This window comes from Loxodonta africana, chromosome 9, assembly GCF_030014295.1.
Source record: "Loxodonta africana isolate mLoxAfr1 chromosome 9, mLoxAfr1.hap2, whole genome shotgun sequence".
Classification (NCBI taxonomy): Eukaryota; Metazoa; Chordata; class Mammalia; order Proboscidea; family Elephantidae; genus Loxodonta; species Loxodonta africana.
In genome coordinates this window covers 31444234-31467792 of record NC_087350.1, presented here as the reverse complement: position 1 = coordinate 31467792, position 23559 = coordinate 31444234, and the positions used below count along the sequence as shown (strand labels likewise).

At 42.7% G+C, this 23559-nt stretch overlaps 1 protein-coding gene across 1 annotated transcript; it reads right to left on the bottom strand.

Moving 5' to 3' along the window:
- Positions 1-3102: 3102 nt before the first annotated feature.
- Positions 3103-19320, bottom strand: LOC135232342 (spermatogenesis-associated protein 31D1-like). The gene is made up of 5 exons (XM_064290831.1): positions 19286-19320; positions 17835-17916; positions 8121-8172; positions 7507-7567; positions 3103-7009 (listed from the first exon to the last, which is right to left on the bottom strand). Exons 1-5 carry the CDS (start codon positions 19318-19320, stop codon positions 3103-3105), a joined length of 4137 nt encoding a protein of 1378 aa, XP_064146901.1.
- Positions 19321-23559: the final 4239 nt, after the last annotated feature.

The window sequence follows — 23559 nt, the reverse complement described above, 5'->3', positions numbered from 1 at the left end:
TATTGAACAACTGCCAGACCATTTTCCAAAGCGGCTATACCATTTTACATTCCTGCCAGCAGTGTAGGAAGGATCCAATTTCTCTACTTTCATGCCAACACTTGTTTTTATCTGATTTTTTGATTCTGGCCATCCTGTTCTTGTTATTAAGTGTCATTGAGATGATTTTCAATTTAGAGCTACTGCATATCACAAAGAAACTGCCCTTCATCTAAAGTTCAGTTAAAAGAACTGCCCCAGAGGGATTTTTAGGTTGTAATTTTTATGGGAGCAGATCCCCAGGACTTTCTCCTGCAGAGCTGCTGGGTGGGTTTGAACTGCCAGCTTTTTGTTTAGTAGCCGAAGCACTTAACCATTGCATCCTAGTGGGTGTGAAGTATTATCTCATTGTGGTTTTGATTTGCATTTTCCTGATGGCTAAGGATGCTGAGCACCTTTTGATGTACTTGCTTACTTTTAATTGGATTTTGGGAAGGAGAGGAGAGAAACAAGTGTTTGATCTACTGTGTATAACTGGAAACCCACAACTTATTTTAAATCTGTAACAGCAAAAAAGCATGTTTCATCCTAAATATATGAGAGCATTTACACAGCCATCTAAGGTTTTATCATCATGTACAGGTTTTCGTTCCTATATGTTTTGCATGTTATATGTTACTATACTTACTATATGATTCAGGGGCTGCAATATTGTGCACTAAAATTGCTTGTAAAATTACTTCTTGTGTTGGGGAGTGGCAAGGAATTCACTCAAGTGACCCCTACAGGTTGAGTGACCCCTCAGGGTTGAGTAAAAAGGAAACCAGAACTGATAGCCAAACACTATAAAGCTCAGTGGCTTTAGTGGCCAGCTCTATGTACCTCTGTTGTAGAAAAGTGTGTTCCTCTTGATAAATATCAAAGGAATGGCTTGGTGTCTAGGGCTTGGCAGATTGACCTAGGGCACATAGCGTAGCTGCTAAGAGATGGATGGCAAGATGTTTAAATAGACTTTTGCACTATGGTTAAAGAAAAAATGATGGGGTATATCATGGTGCTAAATGATCATTGTGAAGTTTAGGTGGTAGGTACATAGGGTGGTAGGTACATAGTGAGTTACATTGTTCTGCCTTGTTTTGAACATTTCCAAAATAAAGCTTTAAGTAAAGCTTTTTTTTAGGAAATAGAAGATGTTGAGTGCCTTATGAGAACAGGGGAATTCCTGGGGCAAGGTTGGTTGAGTCCTTCAAGACTACAGTTTAGCCGTTACCATAAAGTTACATTCTTTTGAGGTTAGGGATGGGATACAGTGTTTTCTGAAGATTTTTGATGAAAAGATTCCCATCTGGTGACTTCTATTTCTTCAGTGAGCCACGGATCTAGCACATCCACTGAGCATGTGGAGCTAACCTGAGTTTGAGAAAAGTGAAACAATGATCTAAGCTCCACAAGAACAGGGACCTGTGTTGTTAACTGATGAGTCATACATACTTTGAAAATTATTTGTGGGAGGAAGGAATGATTTCAGGTAGGGCTGGAGCTGACCAGGAATTTATTGTAGTACAATAGTGATCGGTCAAAAGGTCATATTTGGAAAAGGCAGAGAGATGAGATTTGCCAGACAAGAAGCATTAAAGGAGAATTTTTGAATATTGGTTACATGGTGAATCATGAAGTGTACCTTGGAGACGGAGGAAATGAGAGGTTGGCAAATAGATGAGAGGTAGAATGAATGACCTGGTGTTCCTAAATTAAAAACTGGCAAATTGAGGACATAAGCTAGAAGGAGGAATGTCAGATTGCGTCTTTCCAGATAGCAAAGGTGTTCCTGGTGATAAGAAGTGTGGTCACCATGCATTGGAATGGTGGTAAAGGACTCTAGCATTGGAATGGGGATAAAGGACTCTTAAGATGTAGACGGTAAGAGTCCAGGTGTGGGCTAATCTATTCACATGGATATTGGTGCCTCCCACTAATTCCCCCACCTCCTGGCCTAGGCCTCATTCTCCCTTTTGTCCCTCCCAGGGCCTCCACAGAATCTTAGGGTCCTGAAACCATAAGCCTCATATAATGAATTGTCAAAGGCACGACTCTGGACAAGACAGAAGTGTGGCAATGAGAGACACTGTAGTGGACATCCTCTGGAAATATTACCTCTATTGCTCTCTGAGGAAATCACTCCATCCTTGAGTCTCAGTCCATGTGAAAGTGGAGTTTCCTTTCATTCACTCCCCTATTTTAAGAGTGAGTGTGTGCATAGTCTTGGTGAAAAGGAGCATTCTAAGGAATCCGTGCTGAGCCTCCAAATACCTGTAACCCTGGTGCATGATCTAGGGCTCCCCTGTAGTGCATGAGCTTCAGGTGTCCTGGAGGGGATCTATCATGGCTCCACCACACCCATGAAGATCACCAAAGTGGCACATCCATCCTGATGAATGAACCGTACCTTCCCTAAAGAGGGTGATGCCATGCCTGAATTAATTCTCGTATGTTCTGCAGTGCCCTGATCATCCCCAAGGAAGTGGTGCCTGGATCAGATTGGGAAGGGGGGAGGAGGACAGAGTCATGATATAGGGATGGGGCTTAAACCTTTATTCCCTCAGAAAGGTCGTTCTTTCTCCTCTTCATTGTTTCCCTTCCTTTCCCAATCTTTTCCTCATTTTCTGTGCTTTATTTTTTCCCTGGGAACTAGATTGATCCCTTTGCCCTGCAAAATGCTACCAATCCAGGCAGCCTGAAGAGATACCCTCATTGTTAAGTTCGTGTATGCCTCCCTGAACATTAACGTGTCCCCACATGACAGGTTCTTAAGTAGCATCTACCATGTCCCTAGGGCCTACCACAACTTGTCCAGTATACACTGCAGCAGTACCCACTGAGCACTCTCACCCACCCATGTAATCCTATAGTCACAAACCCCTTTTTCTAAACTAACTGAACTAACTCCTTCCTTTCCCCAGGCCCCAACAACAGTACACACAGAAAACAGTGCTCTGGGGAGAAACATTTATTGGGGAGGACCAATATTCTCAACAAGGAATGTTGAGAATTTTCTTCCTGGCAAGTGCCACGGAGGCATTTTCTCGCTGAAGAGACAGAGCGCTGAACACAGTGCCTTGAGCACTAGGAAAGGGGGCCTGAGGCACCTGGCAGGTTGAACTCATGCTGGTGGAGCCTGGATGAGATGCAGAGCCCCTGGGGGGCGTGAGGGGTCTGCCTCTGAGAAGGTACCTGGCCCTGGAATCCTTTCATTTTCTGGGGGTGGCCAGCAGGGAGAGGAGCTTGGCTGCAGGCCTTGGTACATGCCTTATGGGAGGGAGCCCTGGAGTTAAAAGGAGGCCCCTGGACAGGACAACTCAGGCCAGCAGGGAGAGCTTCTTGGCTGCAGACCTTGGTACTTGCTTTACGGGAGGGAGCCCTGGAGTTGAAAGGAGGCCCCCGGACAGGACAACTCTGGCCAGCAGGGAGAGCTTCTTGGCTGCAGGCCTTGGTACTTGCTTTATGGGAGGGAGCCCTGGAGTTAAAAGGAGGCCCCTGGACAAACTTCATATGGGTGCAAAGGGACTCTCGGGGGCAGGCGGTATCTGTTCTAAGCCTATGCCCCTGTTCCTTCTCTAGGAACTTTCCAGACATCAGAGGTTTCTGACCTTGACTTCTCCTTGGGCCACTACTCTGTACAGAGGCTGGCGTGGAGCTGGCTTTCCCCATTCTTGGATGAAGCCACTGTAAGAATTTCTTCATAAAATTACTCTCAGGAGGAGACTGTTCTTCCTTCTGTGACAGGGACTGGGAGGACCTGCTCCCAAAGGCCTCCTCGGATTTCTTGTCACGAGCAGGGTAGCTCTTCCTTCTGGTTTGAGAGGTCCCCAATGCTGCATCTCCTCCTCCCAGCTCTTCTGCTTTGGGTCGCTGAGGGTTCACTCTCTTTGGTGGGAAATTCTTATCCTGGCACTTCCCTAAGACATGCTCAGGGACCCAGGGCTCCTGTTGCTGCTTCATGTTGATCCCTCTGTCCTTCATGTGGACATTCAGCACCTGGGGAGCTGCCATGTAACCACTGGAGATACTCTGGGCATGTGTGGGTGAGCCATTCCACAGTAAGTCAGTGGAAGACAAGCTATCTGAGGCATGAGACGTGTTAGTTGATGAGCCTCGGGCCTGGCTAAACTGCCTGGCCTTCAATGTAAACTTTAATTCATTGATCAGCTGTCTTTTAAGGTATGATGGATCAGGATCTTGGACAGCTGATATTCTTGGCAAGAGGGGACTTTCAGCCATCAGTTTTGTTTCTACTGATTGTGATTGAAGAGCACGGAGCTCCTCCACCTTGAATATCTCCCTGGACACGCTGGCCATTCCTGCTGTTTCCCTGGAACTTGTACAGTCGTCCCTTGGAGTACGTCCAGTTCCACTTTGACTTGTGGGCAGCTCTGGGCTTACGTGAAGCTCACAATCGATGTCAGGGGGTGATTGTCTCAGGGCCCCCTGCCCTTTCTTGTCCACAGGCGAGGTGGCAGGTACAGGATAATCCACGACAAATTCTGTCATCTTGTCTCCCCAGAACGTTTCAAGACTTTCTCGAAGGGGCTCAGAAACTTCCATTTTGGAGTCTGTCTCAGATAGAAGAGTGGTTGATGAGGGCAAGTTGGAATAGGGAAAGGGAAAAGATGGGCATTCCCTCATTTGAAAGATTTGCAGGGATTCTAGAACTTTGCCGGGAAGGCCCTCTATCATCCTCAGATGAAAATTTTTAATATGGTCTTCCAACCTTTGTTTTGTGCTTGAATCAATAAATGGAAGCTCCTGACAAATATTAAGGTAGCAGTCTCCACCCACAAATGGTGCCAAATTTCTGCTTTTAATTTGGGTGTGGGATTTCTCAGGAAGAGTTGATGTCTTTTTGACAGCATGCCATGAGCTATCTACAACCTCAGGGATCCTACCCTCCTTGATTTGTCCAAGCTTATTGCTCAAATGTGTTTTCAAGGCCCTTGAATTATCCCCTGACAGACTTATCCTGTGACTTTTTGGGTCTTTTGACAGATGACCTTTTGGGATATTCTCTGGGCTATGTCTCCGACCCTTCCTCATCTTCTTTTCTAAGTAAGCCCTCCTCATGGCCTTTTCTAATCGAATTGGTTCTAGGCTCCTTTCATAGAAGCTTCTTCGGCGGCTCAATCCCTCACCATTTAGATCCATGCTGGTCTGGCTGTTAAACTCACGGATCCATGTGAGTCCGTAAGTGCTCTTTGATTCAGATATCTCTGGAAATTCATCTGGAGGCCTCATCAGCAGCAGAGACTCACGGATCCTGCGGGGCAGGCCCCACCGATGTTGAATGAGCCTCTTTCGCAGGTGGTGTTCGAGGAGTTTTCTTACTTCACTGCTGAGAGGAAAATTTCCAGGAATGATAGTTATTGGAGCATGGGTCTGGTAGTGCTGGTGGTGCTGAGGAAAGTTAGGAGCTGGAGGACAAAAGGCTTCCTGAGATTTTTGGACAACAGGGGGTATACCCAATACATTTTCCAGTTGTTTCTGTAGTACATGCTGCTCCAGGCAGTCAACTGTTTCTTGGGAAAGAGACTGTTCCTCATTGTTGGGTGGAGAAGGTGGTAGGTTTTGGAGCTGGGATTGAAGGTGAGCCTGGAACTGGACCCAAGTATGATGTAAATGCAGGGACTGGGATAAGGTTTGAGGCTGAATCTCAGGCAAGGACAGAGATAAGGGTAGTCTATTAAAATAGACAAAGTCTGAGGAATAGCCAGTTGAGACCACCATAGATGCTAGGGACTCACTGTGCAGAGACGGTAGACCCCAGAAGAGCTGAACGTGTTGTGGATGTACGTGGTCTCCAAAGGTCTTAGGATATGGAGATTCCTGATTGCCTTCCATACCCTGGAAGGGCACAGAGGCTGCTAAGTTGTGTTTTAGTTGGTCATCTGGCCGAAGATGGTCTGGAACAGCCTCGTTTTTAATCTTTTCCTTCTTCAGGAAATCTCTCTTTACCTGCCTCTCCAGGAGAGCCAGGACATCAGGACTGAGAAAAGAGAGGTTACTAGCCTCTGAGTTGGTTGCAAGGCTTCTCAAAGAGACCTCTGAAGGATAGAGGGCAGGGGCCTCTTTGTTGACATCACACTGTGTCAAGGTGGAGGGTAACTGTTCCTTAGCATGAGCTGGCCAGGAGAATTCTGAACGGTTTGTGCCTGTGACTGTTGGACTATAAGGGGCCAACCCACCAGGGCTCTCTGAAGATGAGCTCTCAGAGACAGATTTCAGTGAGGTTGGTATCAATTTAGATTGAGTCACAGTTGAAGTGCAGTCTTGCGGTGGTGAGGCAGACAGAGTTGGTGGTGTGTAGTGACAAGTGACTGAATCAGTGAGATTCGCTGAGTGGGACAAATACGGTGAGGGGTTCATGTCTTGAGACAAGGAGAGGTCAAGGGAGAAGATGGTCTTCAAAGTCAAAGAAGAATCTGGTTGTGGAACATGATCCACACTCGGAGTGTGCTGTAGCAGGAATGGGGAGGAGGCATGTGATTGGGGTGGAAAGTGGTTCACTGGGAATGTGGAATCCAAGGGAGAAACAGGCTCTGGTGGCAGAGAGTCACCCGGTGGTGAGGGTGAAAGAGAATCAACCAAGGATGTTTTCAGGTCCTGGGAGAGGAGGGAGGAGAGAGGTAGAGAGGATGGTATTGGGTCTTCTGGAGGCTGTGCTGAGGGGGCCAGAGGGAAAGATGACTCAGTCACAGGCACTGTGGGAGCCACAGGGGACACACAGGAAGCAGCATCTTCCACGGGCTCTCCAAACAGCAGCTGACTGACCTCAGCAGTTGTTCTGTTACACACCTCACAGGATGGATCTGGACATAACATTTGACGAAGGCGGATGGTATCGTGGTGCTGGCCCAGGGGGCTGCAGAGATAGGAGATACAAAGCTGCAGCCAGGACCAGTACAAGAATAGGAGGGCCTGTTGGTCTGGCAGGAGTGGGGCCAACTGAAGCCCTCGTAACCCCCCACATGCATGACTTCTGAATGCCCCCACCCTATATACCTCTCAAGGCCTTCATTCACATTCCTGTTGCTATGGCTACTCCTCCTGTGACCTAAGAGGCTGCACGTCCATGACTTCACAATGCCCCCACCCTATATCCCTCTCTCAAGGCCTTCATTCACATTCCTGTTGCTATGGCTACCCCTCCTGTGACATAAGAGGCTGCACTGAGATCCTGCAATTGCATACCAAAAACCAGTTGATGTCAAGTTGATTCTGGCTCATGGAGACCCCATGTGTGTCAGAGTAGAACTGTGTTCCATAGGGCTTTCAACGTATGATTTTTCAGAACTAGATTGCCATTTTTTTTTTTTAGATTGCCAGGGCTTTTTTCCCAAGGTGTCTATACTTGAACTTCCAGCCTTCTGGTTAGCAGCCAAGCCTGTTAACTGTTTCCACCACCCAGGGACTCCTAAAATTGCATAACCCACCCACATAGACCATGCTAAAAGAGGGAGGGGAAAGATGAATCACCCTTTCAGAAGACTTAGTAGCTTTCTTGCCTTCTTTACTTCCATCTCATAAGCTTTGCAACCTGAGAAACAAGGAGAAAGGGTCATATTTGGCTGAAGGTAGATGCAAATCCTTGGGATATTAGACTCAAAACTAAGGATTAGTAGACAGTTCAAATCAATTAAAATTTGAACTAGGTACTCATGTATATGTTGCTTCATGGTTTATCAAGCATATTTACGTACGTTATTCTATTTGATGCTCAAAGCCAACCTGTGAGGGTCAGAGACCAGTGGTAATCTTAATGACGAATGTGAGCGTCAAGGAAGCTAAACTACTTGTCCAAAGTCAGGAAACAGAAATCTGACTTCAAACCAACCAGTACTCCTTCCTTGGCACCTCACACACCCACCTGTTTAGGCTACCTTCCTTGCCCACATCCATCACCGATTCATGCCCATGGATAGAGAGCAGGAAACCTCAGGTTCTAGCTGCCTTCCCATCAACCTCTCCTGTGAGGGATCTGTTTCTGATAAAAGACTATCTAGCAACTGACAGCCTCATATTGTGGACCTCAGATCTCATGGAAGGAAGAGGAAGAGTCACCTTTGAAAGCCCAGGAGGAATAGGTAGACTCTTACCTTTAAATGTTCCACCTTTCTTCCTCCTCTTGACTCTGCCATGATGCTGAGGAAAAAAAAAGTACACAATGAGGGGCTGACACTCAGCTCTCTCCTGTCTCTCGGGAGCTGGGAATATTCATTATTCATGAATAATATGACTATTTTAATTATGAGTCAGCAAAAATGAGGAAATCCTTCTCTGAGATGGACACAATAGCTGCAACAGTGGGCTCATATATACCAACAATTGAGGCTGGCTCAGAGCCAGGTATTTTTTCATTCCGTTATACGTAAGGTCGTCATGAGTTGGAGCCAACTCTACCGCAACTAACAGCAACATTTTAAATAGAACTTCATTCCTTCCTTTTATTTATTCTTAAAAGACGGTAAAATACTGTTATCTATGAGAGCCACACTTGATATTCCCAGTCAGTAGCCCTCCCTCTGCTCAAGGACCAACAGTCACCAGCCTCTGCTCAGAGGCTCTCAGAGTCTCAGCACTGCTCTACTGATCGGCCTAGCACCAAGGAAGTCTTGGTCACGTGACACCTGATATGGGAATGTGACTAGTGATTGAGTGTTGGGACTCTCTTCTCCTGCGGGGATCCCAAACACTAAATAATCCAATTCAGAGCCAAAGAGTCACTGGGTTTGGGATTTTATCCAGGAATCCACCACACCCAGATGGTCTGTGAGCTTCAGATAGAAACCTTAGTCCTCTGAACCCCTACCCCTGCCTGGCCTCTTCCCCTAGAACAGTAATGATCCATCCTCTTCTCGGACTTCCCATCACAGCTGTCTGTGCCAATGTACTTGATTTAGGAAAGTGGGAATAAAAATGGAAACCAACAACAGAGAGTCTTTGTTGGGAGCTCAGCTCAGGGTTCCTTACCTTTTTGATGCCTTTGTTGTTCCACCAGGTTGGAAAATACAGATTCCACAGTAGATAACATAGAAGCAAAAGGAGAAACCCCAACCTGCACAGGAAGGTGAGGGTGGGGTCACTATCCGAGGAAGTTGAGCCGAAGCTCAGCGTAGGCTCAGGATGGCTATTCAGAAATGAGAGAACGGTCTCCATTATTCTGAATTGCGCTGCTGCCTGAGGCAACTGAGCACTGAGGGGGTGCGCTCTGGATTATATAGGCCCAGGTTGCATGCATCACAAAGTTTTGAAGTCACAAAGCGTTTATGATGGTCGGGGAGGGGGCGAAGCACACAGCCCCTCCCCCACCATCCTGCCCAGCCTACCCTATCATCCCATTATCAAACTCCACCCTTTTATCATATCATATATTCACCTTAGTGGATTTTTTTTCCTGTTTATTCCACCTGTAACCCAGATATGACCTGCATTCCCTTTATAGTTTGGAGAATTTGACTTGAACCCCACCAATTTCACTGCCTTGAAAGTCTGAAGCACTACCTGGAATTCTTGCTCTCACCCAGGATTTATCCTCTCAGGATCACGTATGGACTCAGATAACTTCCCAGAGAGTGTTTTTGCTTTCCACCAACCCTGATGTAGAATTTAAAATTCTTCTATACTTACTTAGTTTTGTGAATGTTGAATAGTAAATTTTTTTTTTTTTAATTTTTCGTTTCAGCCAGTCTTTGCCATCTTCAATCAGAGGGGCTGACTCAGATAATTAACATTAATAATTTGTTATTCTACATTCACAAAACTGAATAAGTATACATGCAAATAATTAAGACTTTAAGTGATTGGTAGGTTAAGTTTGTAGCACTTATTCTTTCTGAAGCTTGTGAAGCTTAAATTGCACTCAGACTTTTGGGACACATGCTACATACACACACACACACACACACACACACACCCTCTGGCAAAATAGTCTGTTCTTTTCAAACCCAAGAATTAAGTATTTCCTTTTATTTCAATTTTTCATTTGTTATTTAGATGCCACTTCTTACTCTGACTAAAATACAGACAATCCCTGTTCCCTTCCTCAGTTTCCTAACAGATATGTGGCCCCATTCTCCCCCAAAACCAAGGGTAGATTGCTGTACGCTAAGCTATTGATGCCTCAGTCCTTGGGTGGCAGTGTGGGGCTGAGGAGCGTCAAAGCCTGAGGACAGAACTTATTCTTGAGTAGCCCTACCTGATTACCTGACTAGACCATCTAAAAGTGATTTTTCCTAATAGTACCCTGTCACAAAGAAAGGTTGAGACTCTCTGCTCTAAGTAATCACCCTGCCTATGTCCAAAAGTCCTATAGGGTCTCTATGACTTGGAATCGACTCGACGGCACTGGGTTTGGTTTTTTGGTTTTATGTCCAAAAATCACCTACCTATCCCACTATCCCACTTTAGTCAGGCTCCTCTAGTCAGGCCTAATAATCCCAGAATTCTTCCTCTCTCTTCCTACGTCTTCTTTTCTCAACTTTTTTACCACCATGACAACTATCCTCTGAACTGTCTCCTAATTTCTCACGTCTTCCTTAAACATTCGTGGCCTTGGACTAGCTGGATCTCCCGTGAAGGGGTAAGAAAGACTTCCCACCAGGTGGCGTCTCCCTTAATTTTATAGGAGCAGGTAACCTGCCTTGAGGATAAAATCTGCCAAAATGTGCCCCTTCCTCCTCTCCTTGATATGCAACCTCAGGCAAATCTTCGTTTAATAAATATTTACTGCTGGAAACTACTAGACACAAGTCTCTGTAGATCACGGTCTCTGCCCCTTGGGACTTCCTGACGCTGATGTAGAGGGAAGTCCTACATTGTTCAGGAGTTATACGGCAGGGCAGGAGAGGTCCCCAAGTGGCACTTGTTAATTGCCAAGCGCTCAGTACAGATGAGGAGCAGGAAAGAGACCAGAAAAAGGACAGATATGTGGGTCATAAGTGCTCAAATGTATCATCTACCTCAGGAAGGCATCCCTGCATCTCTTCCCTTCCCAATTTTCTGATACTAATCAATAGTACTTTGGGAAGATGGTCAAAGAACAGCTTTTCTCTTTTAATATGGCATTTGATGGCTAGATGCCATTAGATACAATTTGTGTGCCTTGAGTTAAAATCTACAACAAGTGTCAATAGAAAGAGTTTTCCCCAAATGCTAATAAGATTACTCATCTGAACATGACAAAAGTGCCTTCAAAATAGAAAGGAACAAGATACTAAAGGTACAATGCATTTGTTTTTGTCTTTTTGTACCACCAAAAATAAACTCTGTTGATGTTGAGTGAGAAACCTTTATGGCACTTAGGCTTTTATTTGTCTAATTTATAAAACATTTTACCTTTAGTGATCTCAAAGGGTTTTCACAACCACCCTATGAGATAAACAGGGCAGATATTATTGTGCCCATGTTATTAATAAAGAAAACCAAATCTCAGAGAGGGTATTTCCCTGGATCACACAGCAAGTAAGTCTGGAGAGCCCTATTAAATTTCCTGTGTTCTCATCCCTTTTATATTAAACAATATCAATAACCAATTTTGTTAAATAAAAGTACACCCTAGTCCTAAAATTAAAATAGTTCTGTGGCTATGGGTGGTTGCATTTGCCTATTAAATGCTGACCAACTTGGCAAGAAAGAAAAGCCATTTTTGATAACCTTGCTCCTCTTAGGTCCCCTTTTCTTCCCACCCTTAGCACCAACGCCTTTATAGTTTTTCTTTCTCTCTCTCTTAAACCTGCTGTCAAGAACTGTATTGCGTATTACTCTCACTAAGATATAAATGCATAAAAAGAGTTTAAAATTTTATCCCTCCCAGGAATATATTTTACATATAACTAACCTCTAAGCCTCGTAATAAAGTTCTCACCAGAGGATTCCAGGCAGCCACAGGAGGTGGTGGAGGTGGCTTTTGGTAGAATTAGGTATTCTCTTCCAAAACCCAAGAGACCCTTCCCAGTTGGCCTAATCACCCACACGGAAGCCTGGTCCCAGATTTCACACTGCCTTTGGTTATACTGTCTCCAAGGAGGAGTGTTTCCCAAAAGGTCTACCAGAGAATATGTTAGTATTTGAGAAGATTCAGTAGGGATGTCATTAGTTTTGGATTTTCATGTCCTCTCTTTTCTAGGGACAGTCTCAAATGCTCTCTCACTCTATCCTGCTCACTGTTCCTGTGATGAGTCCTTGGAGGCACCTGTTTTCAGGATCCCAGAAAGCCTAGGGGCAGGACAGATTCTGGGGCAAAATCCTTTAAAACCTCATTTAAAAACAGTGCCTACAAGATGCCTTTCATTCATGCATACAACTAACTTGTATTGAGCTCCAGTATGAAGTATTTCTAGTACTGCAGGAGTATCAACAAAAGCCACTGCTTCTGCCCTCGGGCAGGCTGTAGTTCAGTGAGACAGACCTGCAAAACAGCTCTAATAAAATGTGATACAAACTATAACAGATGTAGGAAAAACACATAACAGGAACACAAATAAAGGAGCAATTAGTTTTTCTGCCAGAATGGAGGAGGAAAAGGGTCAGAGAAAATTTCAGGTAGCTGGTGCCAGCTGAGATGGACCTTTTGAGGGATTCAGTTCAGGCTTTTTTTTTTTGGTAATGGCTACACTGAGGTGTAAGGAGCCCTGGTGGCACAGTGGTTAAGTGCTTGGCTGCTAACTGAAAAGTCGACAGTTGGAACTACCAGCTGCTCTGCGGGAGAAAGATGTGGCAGTCTGTTTTTGTAAAGATTTACAGCCTTGGAAATCTGTGGTTCAGTCCTCCCCACCTTTTCCCCAAGTCCTAGGCAACCATTAATTGTAAGAGCCTGTTCTGGAAATTACTTACAAATGGAATCACACAACATACAGTCTTTTGTGTCTGACTTTTTTCACTTGGTATGTTTTCGAGATTATTTCATGTTTTGGTATGTATCAGTACTTTGTTTCTGTTTATTGCTAGATATGAATATACCACATTTTGTTTACCCATTCATCAATTGGTGAACATTTGTGTTTGTTTTACTTTGTGACTATGTGAATAACACTGCTGTAAACATTCATCTACAAGTTTTTATGTGAACATATGTTTTTGTTTTTTGCTCATTCATTTTTGTAATAGTTAAAGCTGTAAGCATTGTCCAAGCTTGTATCTTTCCGAGATTTTTATAATATAACCATATTAGAATTCCTGTTAAATGAGATCTTTGGTGTCTAAATGCACTTTTTATCAAGTGTCTGGGTACATCAATTTTCCCTCCTGCCAACAGTCTCTAAATTAGCCCTTGAGTCAGTAGGAACGATGGCGATGCATAACGCTTAACATTTAAGAACAATGAACATCTTATGTTCTCAAGATTCTGTTCCTGATAAATCAGAAAAGGCTGTGGGAAGGGGAAGTGCAAACTAGGGCCCACGAACATGAGCAAACCTATAACATATATAAAAGAACACGTCTGGTCACACTACAGCTTAGGGTATGGGCCTGAGAGCGACAGTAGCAGAAAATTAGGCTGACAAAGTAGAAGGGGACTCAGATGTGAAAGACTTTGAATGAGAGTTTAAGAAGCTTGAACTTTGTGCTGAGAGTAGCAGGAAGACAGTGTTTTCAGAATTAGGAGAACAGCATACCCAGGTCTGTGTTTTGGAAAGAATAACTGGCAAACGAGGAGCTGGTTAAGAGTTCAAGGGGAAATATACAACTTGGTGTTGTTAGGTGCTGTTGAGTCATTTCAGACTCAAAGTGACCCTGTGTACAACAGAATGAAACACTGCCCAGTCCTGTGCCATCCTCACAATCGTTGCTATGCTTGAACCCATTGTTGCAGCCACTGTGTCTTATTGAGGGTCTTCCTTTTTTTTCACTGACCCTCTACTTTACCAAGCATGACGTCCTTCTCCAGGGTCCGGTCCCTCCTAATAACATGTCCAAAGCATGTGAGACAAAGTCTTGCCATCCTCGCTTCTAATGAGCGGTCTGGCTGTACTTTACCCAAGACAGATTTGTTCATTCTTCTGGCAGTCCATGGTATATTCAATATTCTTCACCAACACCATAATTCAAAGGCATCAATTCTTTTTTGGTCTTCCTTATTCATTGTTCAGCTTTTGCATGCATATGAGGCATTGAAAACACCATGGCTTGGGTCAGGTGCACTTTTTTTTGGGTCAGGTGCAGTTTAGTCCTTAAAGTGACAACTTAATAACTATCAAGTGGGACTCTTTCTCCTGCTAATGATAGAAATACATCCTGGTTTAAGCAAACTTTTTAATTTATTGGCTCGTATTTCTCCACAACTCAGGAGTAGATTCAGCTTGTCACTTGCCACCTCTCGGCTCTGCTTTCTCAGCATTGATTCATTCTCTGGGTGGCACAAACGGTTAAGCATTTGACTACTAGCTGAAAGGTTGGTGGTTTGAAGCCACTCACAGGCACCTTGGAAGACAGGCCTGGTGATCTGCTTTTGAAAGGTCACAGCCTTGAAAACCCAATGGAGCAGTTTTACCCCCATCACATGGGTAACCATGAGTTGAAATCAACTTGAAGGCAACTGACAACAACAACAACAGGCCACTTCTGTCATGGTTCCAAGATGGCTTCTTGCGGGGGAAAAGGAGAATCGTTACCCCAGTGTTCCCAACTATAGGCCTAACATTAAGGTGTACGGTACCAGCTTAGGTGATAAAAACACCCCTGAAATAACTATTGGAACCACAGAATGGAGTCTCTGTGTAGTGTGAAGAGTTAACTCAGCTGCTAACCAAAGGTTGGGAGTTTGAATCTGGTGGATTCGAACTGCCAACTTTTTGTTAGTAGCCATAGCTCTTAACCACTACACCACCAGGGTTTCCAAATCTACAATAAATAAAAAACCAAACCCATTACAATCGAGTTGATTCCGACTTATAGCGAACCTATGAAATCTATAATAGCGGGACCTAATTTGGAGAGAGAGAGGACTCTCCTGTACTTTGCTGTTACCGTTGAGTTGATTTGCACTTTACTTTTGCTCCCCTATTTTCTCATCCTTTCCTCAAAGGTGACCTGCCCTTATTCAGAGTTTCTGGTAAGAATTTACTCTGCAAAAGCTTTGGATATGGCCACTTTAATAAACTGAACATTACATGGGGATTCACTCACCCTTCCACCTTGGAACTTTTATTACTAGAACCAAAGCATTTAAACTGCTCTCCTAAGCCATTAGGAGAAAAACAACTTCTAGCCAGTCTAACATGAGGTAAATACTAAGCTGAGACAAATTCCTTCACCATGTTCTTGGTACTAAGGTGTAGAAACCCTAGAGTCCTTTAAGAGGTTCGAAGGAAAAAAAAAAAATGTTCAGTGTAATCAGAGAACTAAGTTTCTCATTAAAAGTTCATCTTATGTAATTGTTTTAGGTTAACTTGCTAGGGCAGTTGTATGGCAAAAGAATGTGTACAGCAATTTGGCAAACAGAGGCTTTTGTTTGTACTTTAAAATAAAATGGAAACAATAAAAACGCAATTAAAAAGAAATCCAAAAAGAGCATCTTGATTCTTTTTCTAATCAAACTCTACAATTAAAGTTTTGCTGGAGAGTAACCTGTGTTTTTAATCTCACTGTCCACACAAGACTAACATAGGCACAGGAGGTAAGATATCTAATGTGGAAGTGACCTTGGAGAACCTTCTAGTCTTACTTTTTCATTTTACAGATTGGAAATTGAGGAAACAGGCCAGCAGTTTTGTTTTCTTTCTTCTTAATGCTTTCTATTTCTTTTTTTAAGCTTTCTCTCATGGAGTTTAGAAACTTGGTGTCTGCACAGTTTTAACATAATGCGAACACTCATTGTCTTAGTTATCTAGTGCTACTATAAATGAAATACCACAAGTGGATAGCTTTACCAAAGAAATTTATTATCTCACAGTTTAGGAGGTCAGAAGTCCAAATTCAGGTCACCAGCTCTAGGGAAAGGCTTTCTGTCTCTGTCTGCTCTGAAGTAAGGCTTTTGTCATTAGTCTAGCTCCCTGGTCTAGGAGCTTCTCTGCACAGGGACTCTGGTCCAAAGGATGCGCTCTGTTTGGCTCCTCTTACTTGGCGGTGTTCGATCCTTCTACTCTCTGCTCCCTTCTCTCCTTTATATGTCAAAAGAGATTGACTCAAGATACAACCTAATCCTGTAGATTGAGTCCTGCCTCATTAACATAACTGCCTCTAACCTGCCTCATTAACATCGTAGAGGTTAGAATTTAAAACACAAAGGTTAGTCACATCAGTTCACAAAGTGGTGGACAATCACACAATACTAGGAATCATGGCCTAGGCAAGTTAATGATCATTTTTTGGGGAGACAATTCAATCCATAATGCTCATTATGGGACTTCTTTCTTTCCAGGGTCCTAAATCACCTCTAAAACTAAGGTAGGGATTCAATAAGCACCAAATTATGTTCAGTGCTGCCTTGGAATATATCAATTTTCCCTTAGTAAACCTCACAAAAAAATTGAGCTAGGGATGCCGTTTTGGTAAAAATCTAACTGAAATAAAAGTATATACCTTCTGCAATAAAATAAGCTGGATATAACCTCAGTGCTTCTTGTTGACCCAAGCTGCTTCTAATAAACAATTGTGCTGCTCGGGAGAAGCAGGTCTAGTTGGTCTGGGACACAGACACGAATCAGCAGTGGTTTCCAAACCTGGCAACATCTAAAAAAAAAAAACTCACTTTTTTTTAGTAGTTTACCTCTTATTCATAAAAACACAATGATTGTTTATTAAATGCACACACAGAGTGCAAAATTGACCTATCACAGAATTGCCTTTAGCAGGTCATGGGACTACCCTTAAGAGCTAATGTAGTTTAGATGACTTTTATCCCCTCAGGGGTGAGAGAACTGCAGGGAGGAAACAGAATGGAATTAAACATTTGCTAGGTACTTAATATTTGCCAAAAACTTTCACGCGTTTCATTCCCCAGCTGTCTTGTGAGAGAAGAAATATTTTTCTCATTTTACGGATAAGAAGAATGAGGCTCAGAAAGATTAAGTATGTCAAAACTACAAAGCTCAAAAGTGGCAAAGTGAGGATTTGAACCAAGCTGGCCATGGTCCCAAGCCTGCCATCTTCACTCCACACCATGATGTCCCAGAGAGTAGAGTCATTGTGAGGTCATAACCCCTGACTCTCCTCCTCCATTACCATAATGACAGTTATCTTTTCCTGTGTAACCACCCAAAATTTAGTGGCTGGCTTAGTTACCTAGTGCTGCCATAACAAAAAATACCACAAGTGGGTGGCTTCAAAGAACAGAAATCGATTTTCTCACAGAGCAGAAGGCTAGAAGTTCAAATTCAGGATGTAGCTGTTGGGGGAGGGACTTCTTTGTCTATTTCAGCTTCCAGTAAGCAGCAATTCTCGCAGTTCCTGGGCTTGCAGATGCATCTGTCTTATGTGTCTGTCTTCACATGACCCCTTCCCCCTGAGCATCTCTTTGTCTATTCCGGTCTTTTTAATAACTCAGAAGTAATTATGTTTAGGACTCGCTCTTCTCTGTTAGGACATCATTAACCTAACCAGAAACCTACTTCCAAACAACAGGTACAGGGACCAGGACTTCAATACATATTTTGGGGGACACAATTCAGTTCACAAAGCAGCTTAAAAAATAGTTATTTTATTTGTTCACAATTTGGCCTTCTGGGCAGGGCTTAGCAGGGTGATCTTCTATTGGTCTTGCCAATGGTCACTCGTGTGGATTCGTTCAGCTGATAGGTCAGAAGGGTCCAGGGCATGGCTGGACACTGAGGTGGCTGGGCTCCCCCTGTAGTCTTAGGGCTTCTTACCTTCAGGTGGCTTACTCTTATGACCTCTCCACAGAACTTCTCCAGTAGAGCAACAAAATTCTTATATGGTAGCTCAGGGCTCCTGAAAGCACAAAAGCAGACATTACTAGGCCTTTTTTTGTGTGTATGTGGGGAACGTGCCTCTTAAGTTTATTCAGATATTCAAGACCAAATGGGCAGCTCCTGTCCAAAAGCAGGACGAGAAAGCAGGAAGGGACAGAAACGGGTCGAATTGACATGGGAAATGCAAGGTGGACAGGGGGAGTGTGTTGTCACATTGTCAAAACAATATGTGTATAAATTTTTGAAGGAGAAACTAACTTCAAGTGTCCACTGTCACCCAAAGCACAAAAAAAAAAAAAAAAAAAAAAAATTCCCAGCTGTCCCACAGAACCTGGGGGAAGAAAGGGCCTTGTCCCACCTCACAGGCCCCAGAACTGTGCACTTCACAAAAACAAGTGCTCAGGTCACTCTGTTGGGTGACCTTCGGGAGTTTCATCCTGAATTCAGCCTTTCTGTAAATGAAAAGAATGTTCGCCTCATGGACTAGCAGCAGGGCGGAGGAGGAATGCGAGTGCCCGGATCTGAAAAGGTGCCTCCTTTGGAGTGAGTGACGTTTCTCCATTTTTCCGTGAACTTGCTCGACCTTCTTAAGACTTAGACCCAGAACTGGCACAGCATCACTTATGCCACATTCTGTTGGTTAGAGTGAGTCACGGACCCAACGCAGGTCCAAGGGGAGAGGAGTACACAAGGGCGGTTACTTGGAGGCATAGATTATTGGGGGCCACCAACGTCACAGTCGTTACCATTACCCTTCTCAAAGTGGGCACCACCAACTCTAAAGGTTGCCATTATTTCCTTTTCTGTCCCCTATCTTTTTTTTATGTCTATTTTTTTTTCTTCTTTCCCTCTCTTTTTTCCTCTTCTTTCTCCAACCACTGCTCAGCTTTTCTGCATCATAACTGGCCTTCCTTAACCAAAACCAAAATCAAACCCATTGCCGTGGAGTCGATGCCGACTCATAGAGGCCCTATAGGACAGAGTAGCAGTGTCCCATAGAGTTTCCAAGGAGCGCCTGGTGCATTGGAACTGCCGACCTCTGGTTAGCAGCCATAGCACTTAACCCCTATGCCGCCAGGGTTTCCATAGCAAGCCACAAATAGGTGATTCCTTTTCTTCAGATCAGTGAACTGACGGATCACATCAGGTCAACTATATTCTTCTGGTCTTCAACCTTTGCAGCTAAAATGTTCTACTGACAGAGATGGGTTTTTTTTTTTTTTTTTTTGGTTTGTTTGCTTTGTGTCTATATCTGGGTTCAAAGCTCAAAGTCCAGTTTAAAGGAAAGTATGACATTACTGCATCAAGGAATACCTTAAGTTAATATACTTAAATGCTTTGTCTTATAAATAAAGCCTAGAATTTGTGATACCTTTTTTTAGTTTTACCTGCAAGAAGGCAAGGTATCCAGTTCAATGGCCATGTCAACAAATTTACTCTTTCCATGTCTTACATCCTTTATATTCCCTTAGCAATCATTCACTGGGACTGAGAGGGAAAAGGGATCCTCAGGAATCAGATAATTCCTGGCATTATAATTCTGGTTCACATGAGGTTGCTTCTGACACATAGGTAAGATGAGATCAGATGAAATTTCTATTGCATGGTTCAACTTGTCTGAGCACTGTTTTCTGTTGTCAAGATAGAGTCAAGAATAAAGATAATCCATGGCTAAGAGAACTGGGGAAAGCCTGGTGGCACAGTGGTTAAAATGCTACAGCTGCTAACCAAAAGGTCAGTAGTTTGAACCTGCCAGGTACTCCTTCAAACTCTATGGGGCAGTTCTACTCTGTCCTACAGCGTCACTATGAGTTGGAATCGACTTGATGGCAATGGGTTTGGTGTTTCAGGTTAGGAAAACTGGCAGGAGTCCCTGGGTAGTGCAATTGGTTAAGCGCTGAACTACTAATCAAAAGGTTGGCAGTTCAAACAGACCCAGAGGTGCCTTGGAAGAAAGGCCTGTCCATTTGCTTCTGAAAGGTCATAGCCTTGAAAACCCTATGAAGTGCTGTTCTACTCCGCACATTTGTTAGTTGCTGTCAGAATCAACTTGACAGCAACTCACAACAACAACAATAGGAGAACTCTCTGTACAAATGCCACCAGCATAAAGAGCAAAGGAAAAGAGAAAAATCCATAAGCACCATGATGAAGATCCTTCCAGATGGGCATTTGGGTTGAAATACTAAGGAATTAAAATGAAAGTTAAAATTAAGTTGAAATGTGTATTACTTTCAACAGTTCCTAAATCCATTTACTGACAATGTTTATCATTGTTTCTTTTATACTGTTACCCGAAGTTGGTCATTGGACCCCTGATTGTTCTGTTGCATCTCCACCAGACAGGTAGGTCCAAAACTGAAAATGAAATTAAATTCAACTCGGCTATTTCTACATCTAAATTGCTCAAGCGTAAGAGGCAGCTGAGATAAAAATGTCTTTGTTATTTTTTTAAATTTATGCGTTGACTCTTATTAGTGATTGTGTTGCATATAAGAATTTGATAAAGATGAAAGTGGCATCACCAGAAAGGAAGAACTATTCATTAACTTATGTAGGCAGAACTATTAGGAATTTAAGGGAAATAAAATTAATCCCTCATACCCAACCTGTTGCTGTAGAGTTGATTCCGACGCATAGCATCCCTCCCTATAGGACAGAGGAGAACTGCCCCATAGGGTTTCCAAGGAGAGGATGGTGGACTCAAACTGCTGACCTTTTGGATAGCAGCCAAGCTCTTAACCACTGCGCCATCAGGGCTCCTAATCCCTCATAGTGTTTAAAAAAAATTCAAGAACCACTAAAATGTTAAATACTTTAAAAATATCCTTTTCAAAATTTCCACTCAAACGAGATATTAGATCTGTGAATTAAAGACTAAGACTGAATTCCTAAGCTTAAAACCCTTTTAAGAAATCCCAAAGCAAACGATCAGCTGCTCAGATTACATAAAATTGAAAACTACCTTTGTAAAAAAAAATAAATAAATAGCATAAGCAATTTAAAAATACTCCAGCAGATTGGGAAAACTGTATTCAGCAAATATGGCAAAAAAATTAACATCTTTATAAAATATATTTATTCTTTTTACTACTGTATCAAGACAGAATATGTTTACATTTATTAGTTGTTGATGATTTTTTTTCTCTCTGTGACTTCTGTTCAGGTCAGCAGAATTGATTTTCCTAAAAACATCATTTCTGTCATGCCATTTCCTCCTTACTTAACTACGAAAGTTCTCTGTCGCTTACCACCCTACTTCTCTAACTTCAAACATTTAATTATACTTGGAAACCCTGTATAATTAAATGTTTGAAGTTAGAGAAGTAACCGGTGGTGTAGTGGTTAAGAGCCAGGGCTACTAACCAAAAGGCTGGCAATTTGAATCCACCGGGTGCTCCTTGGAAACCGTATGGGGCAGTTCTACTGTGTCCTATAGGTCGTTATGAGTCGGAACTGACTGGACAGCAACGAGTTTGAGTTTTTTTTGGAACGGGTAATTATACTTGACATATCCACACACCATCTATACCCATTATTTTTTTAATAGTTTTCTTTAAATCAACTCTGTTTCACTTAGATTAATTTATCTTTATTCTAACAAGTACTTTCTGTGAAGTCAGAGGCTTTACATGAATAAAATATTTAAAATATAATAATAAAAATAATAAAAAATCAGACTTGCTTCTTTCACTTGGCAATATGAATTTAAGTGTCCTCCATGGCCCTCCATAACTTGATAGCTCATTTCTTTTGATAGCTGCATGATAGATACTTTACTGTATCAATATATTGCTAAAAGAAGAAGCCAGTCTAAAAATGCTGTATGATTCCAACTATATGATATTTTGGAAAAGGCAAAACCATAGAGACAGTACAAAGATTCATGGTTGCCAAGGGCTCGGGGTGAGGAGGAAGGATGAATAGGTGAAGCACAGGGTACTTTTAGGGCTATGGAACTATTTCTGAATGACACTGTAACGGTGGCCACAGGACATTATGCGTTTGTCAAAACCTGTTGAGCAGTAGTACCACACAAAGAGTGAAACTTAATGTAAACTATGGACTTCAGTTAATAACTATGTCTCAGTATTGGTTCATCAACGATAATTATGCACCAAGCAAATGCAAGATGTTAATAACGGGAAAAAGAGTGTGTAGGGTCAGGGGGTATATGAGAATTCTCTGTATTTTCTGCACATTTTTTTCTGTAAATACAAAACTTCTCTAAAAACTAAAATCTATTTAAAAAATAATAAAAATCATGAATCTGCCTCTGAAAATCACCTATGCTTACCAATCTTTAGGAAACACGGACTATCCAAATTACATTCAAACGTCTTGGCCCATTTTAATCTGGCATTTCTCTCCTATGCTAAGTCCTCCACTCAGTCTGGTCACCTCATACACACCACATCTTTGGTCATTCTCTGCACTCTGCCAAGAATGCCTTGGTTTGGTAGATCTCCCCAGCTCCTGCCTTTGAGGCCTAGATCAATTACCACATGGAGAGCTAAGGAAGAAAAAATATGGTGGAAGAAGGTACTTGCTTTTGGAAATATGTAAAACCAGCTTTGGAAGATACGGTTTCATCTCATGTGGCAACTTGTACTAGTTTTGTTCCCATTTGCTTCACCTCTGCATGATCTTCACATACTTTTTTCCTAAGTCCTGTGAAGTGTTGGAAGACGAATTGAATCCTGAAAGTTTTCCCCTTTATTTTTTCCCCCCTGGTAACTGCACCAATCCATTAAGCATTTTATAATTCCTTAGGGGTTGAATGATTTATTATCCTGACCCTGCTGGTCAGATAAGCAAAAACCTAACTCGGAATGAACAACTGTCTCTGTTTCTTTGAGTGATGGGGAGAGGATTTGAAATAATGGTTGGTGTTTTAAAAAATGGGGGAAGAATAAGAAAAGTGCTTGATTTTCACTTGACATTAGCTTTGGGGTAGAATAAGCAGAAAAGTTTGTTTTTCTTCCACTCTCTGCAAATGTGTGTTCCATTTATGTTCTTTATTGGAAATAAAGGAGTTTCTTTAAGGAAATGTATTAAGTTAGTAAATAATACAGCCTTCTAAATTTTTTTTTTACACAGTTTTTTTTTTCCTCTTTTTCCCTCTTTATATGTGTGTATGTATCTATATGTGCATGTATATATGACACCAAATTTGCTTGGTCTCAGTTTTTATTAATTTCTGGTGAGGGGAGTAGTAAATAATTTCTTATTTTTCATTTATGGATTCATTCAGCAATGGTTCTGATCACTTACTTTACACCAGGTTCAGTGTCGGTACTCAGGAAAACAGGGATGAGAAAATAAGCCCTGCCCTTGAACAAAGGGTATGTTACCACACAATGCATGGCTGTCCCTCCTACATACACCGTGGTGAGGCAATAATGTAGTGGGGCTGTGTGGAGAGGGATCAAAGAGGACAGAGCCCTAGTGCTACCGGGTACTTAGGCAAGGTTCACAGAAGGAATAGTGTTTACCCTGAGCTTTGTAAACTGTTGGGATGGCCTGAAAAGATAGGGACGATTGTTGCAAACCAAAGGAAACAACCATACACAGTAGGAGGCCTGGCCCAGATCTGGGCTAGAGATAGATGTGGGCAGTGGTGGATTAATCAGTAGGCAAAGAACGCACAGGCTTAGAGCAA

Bases quoted from the DNA above. Each gene is read 5' to 3' on its own strand.
- LOC135232342 (XM_064290831.1), bottom strand. From the start codon at position 19,320: ATGGCCATTGAACTGGATACCTTGCCTTCTTGCAG. The intron at 17,917-19,285 runs GTAAAACTAAAA...TTGTGCTTTCAG, and splicing joins GATACCTTGCCTTCTTGCAG to GAGCCCTGAGCTACCATATA. The intron at 8,173-17,834 runs GTAAGAAGCCCT...TTTTTTCCTCAG, and splicing joins TAAGAGTAAGCCACCTGAAG to CATCATGGCAGAGTCAAGAG.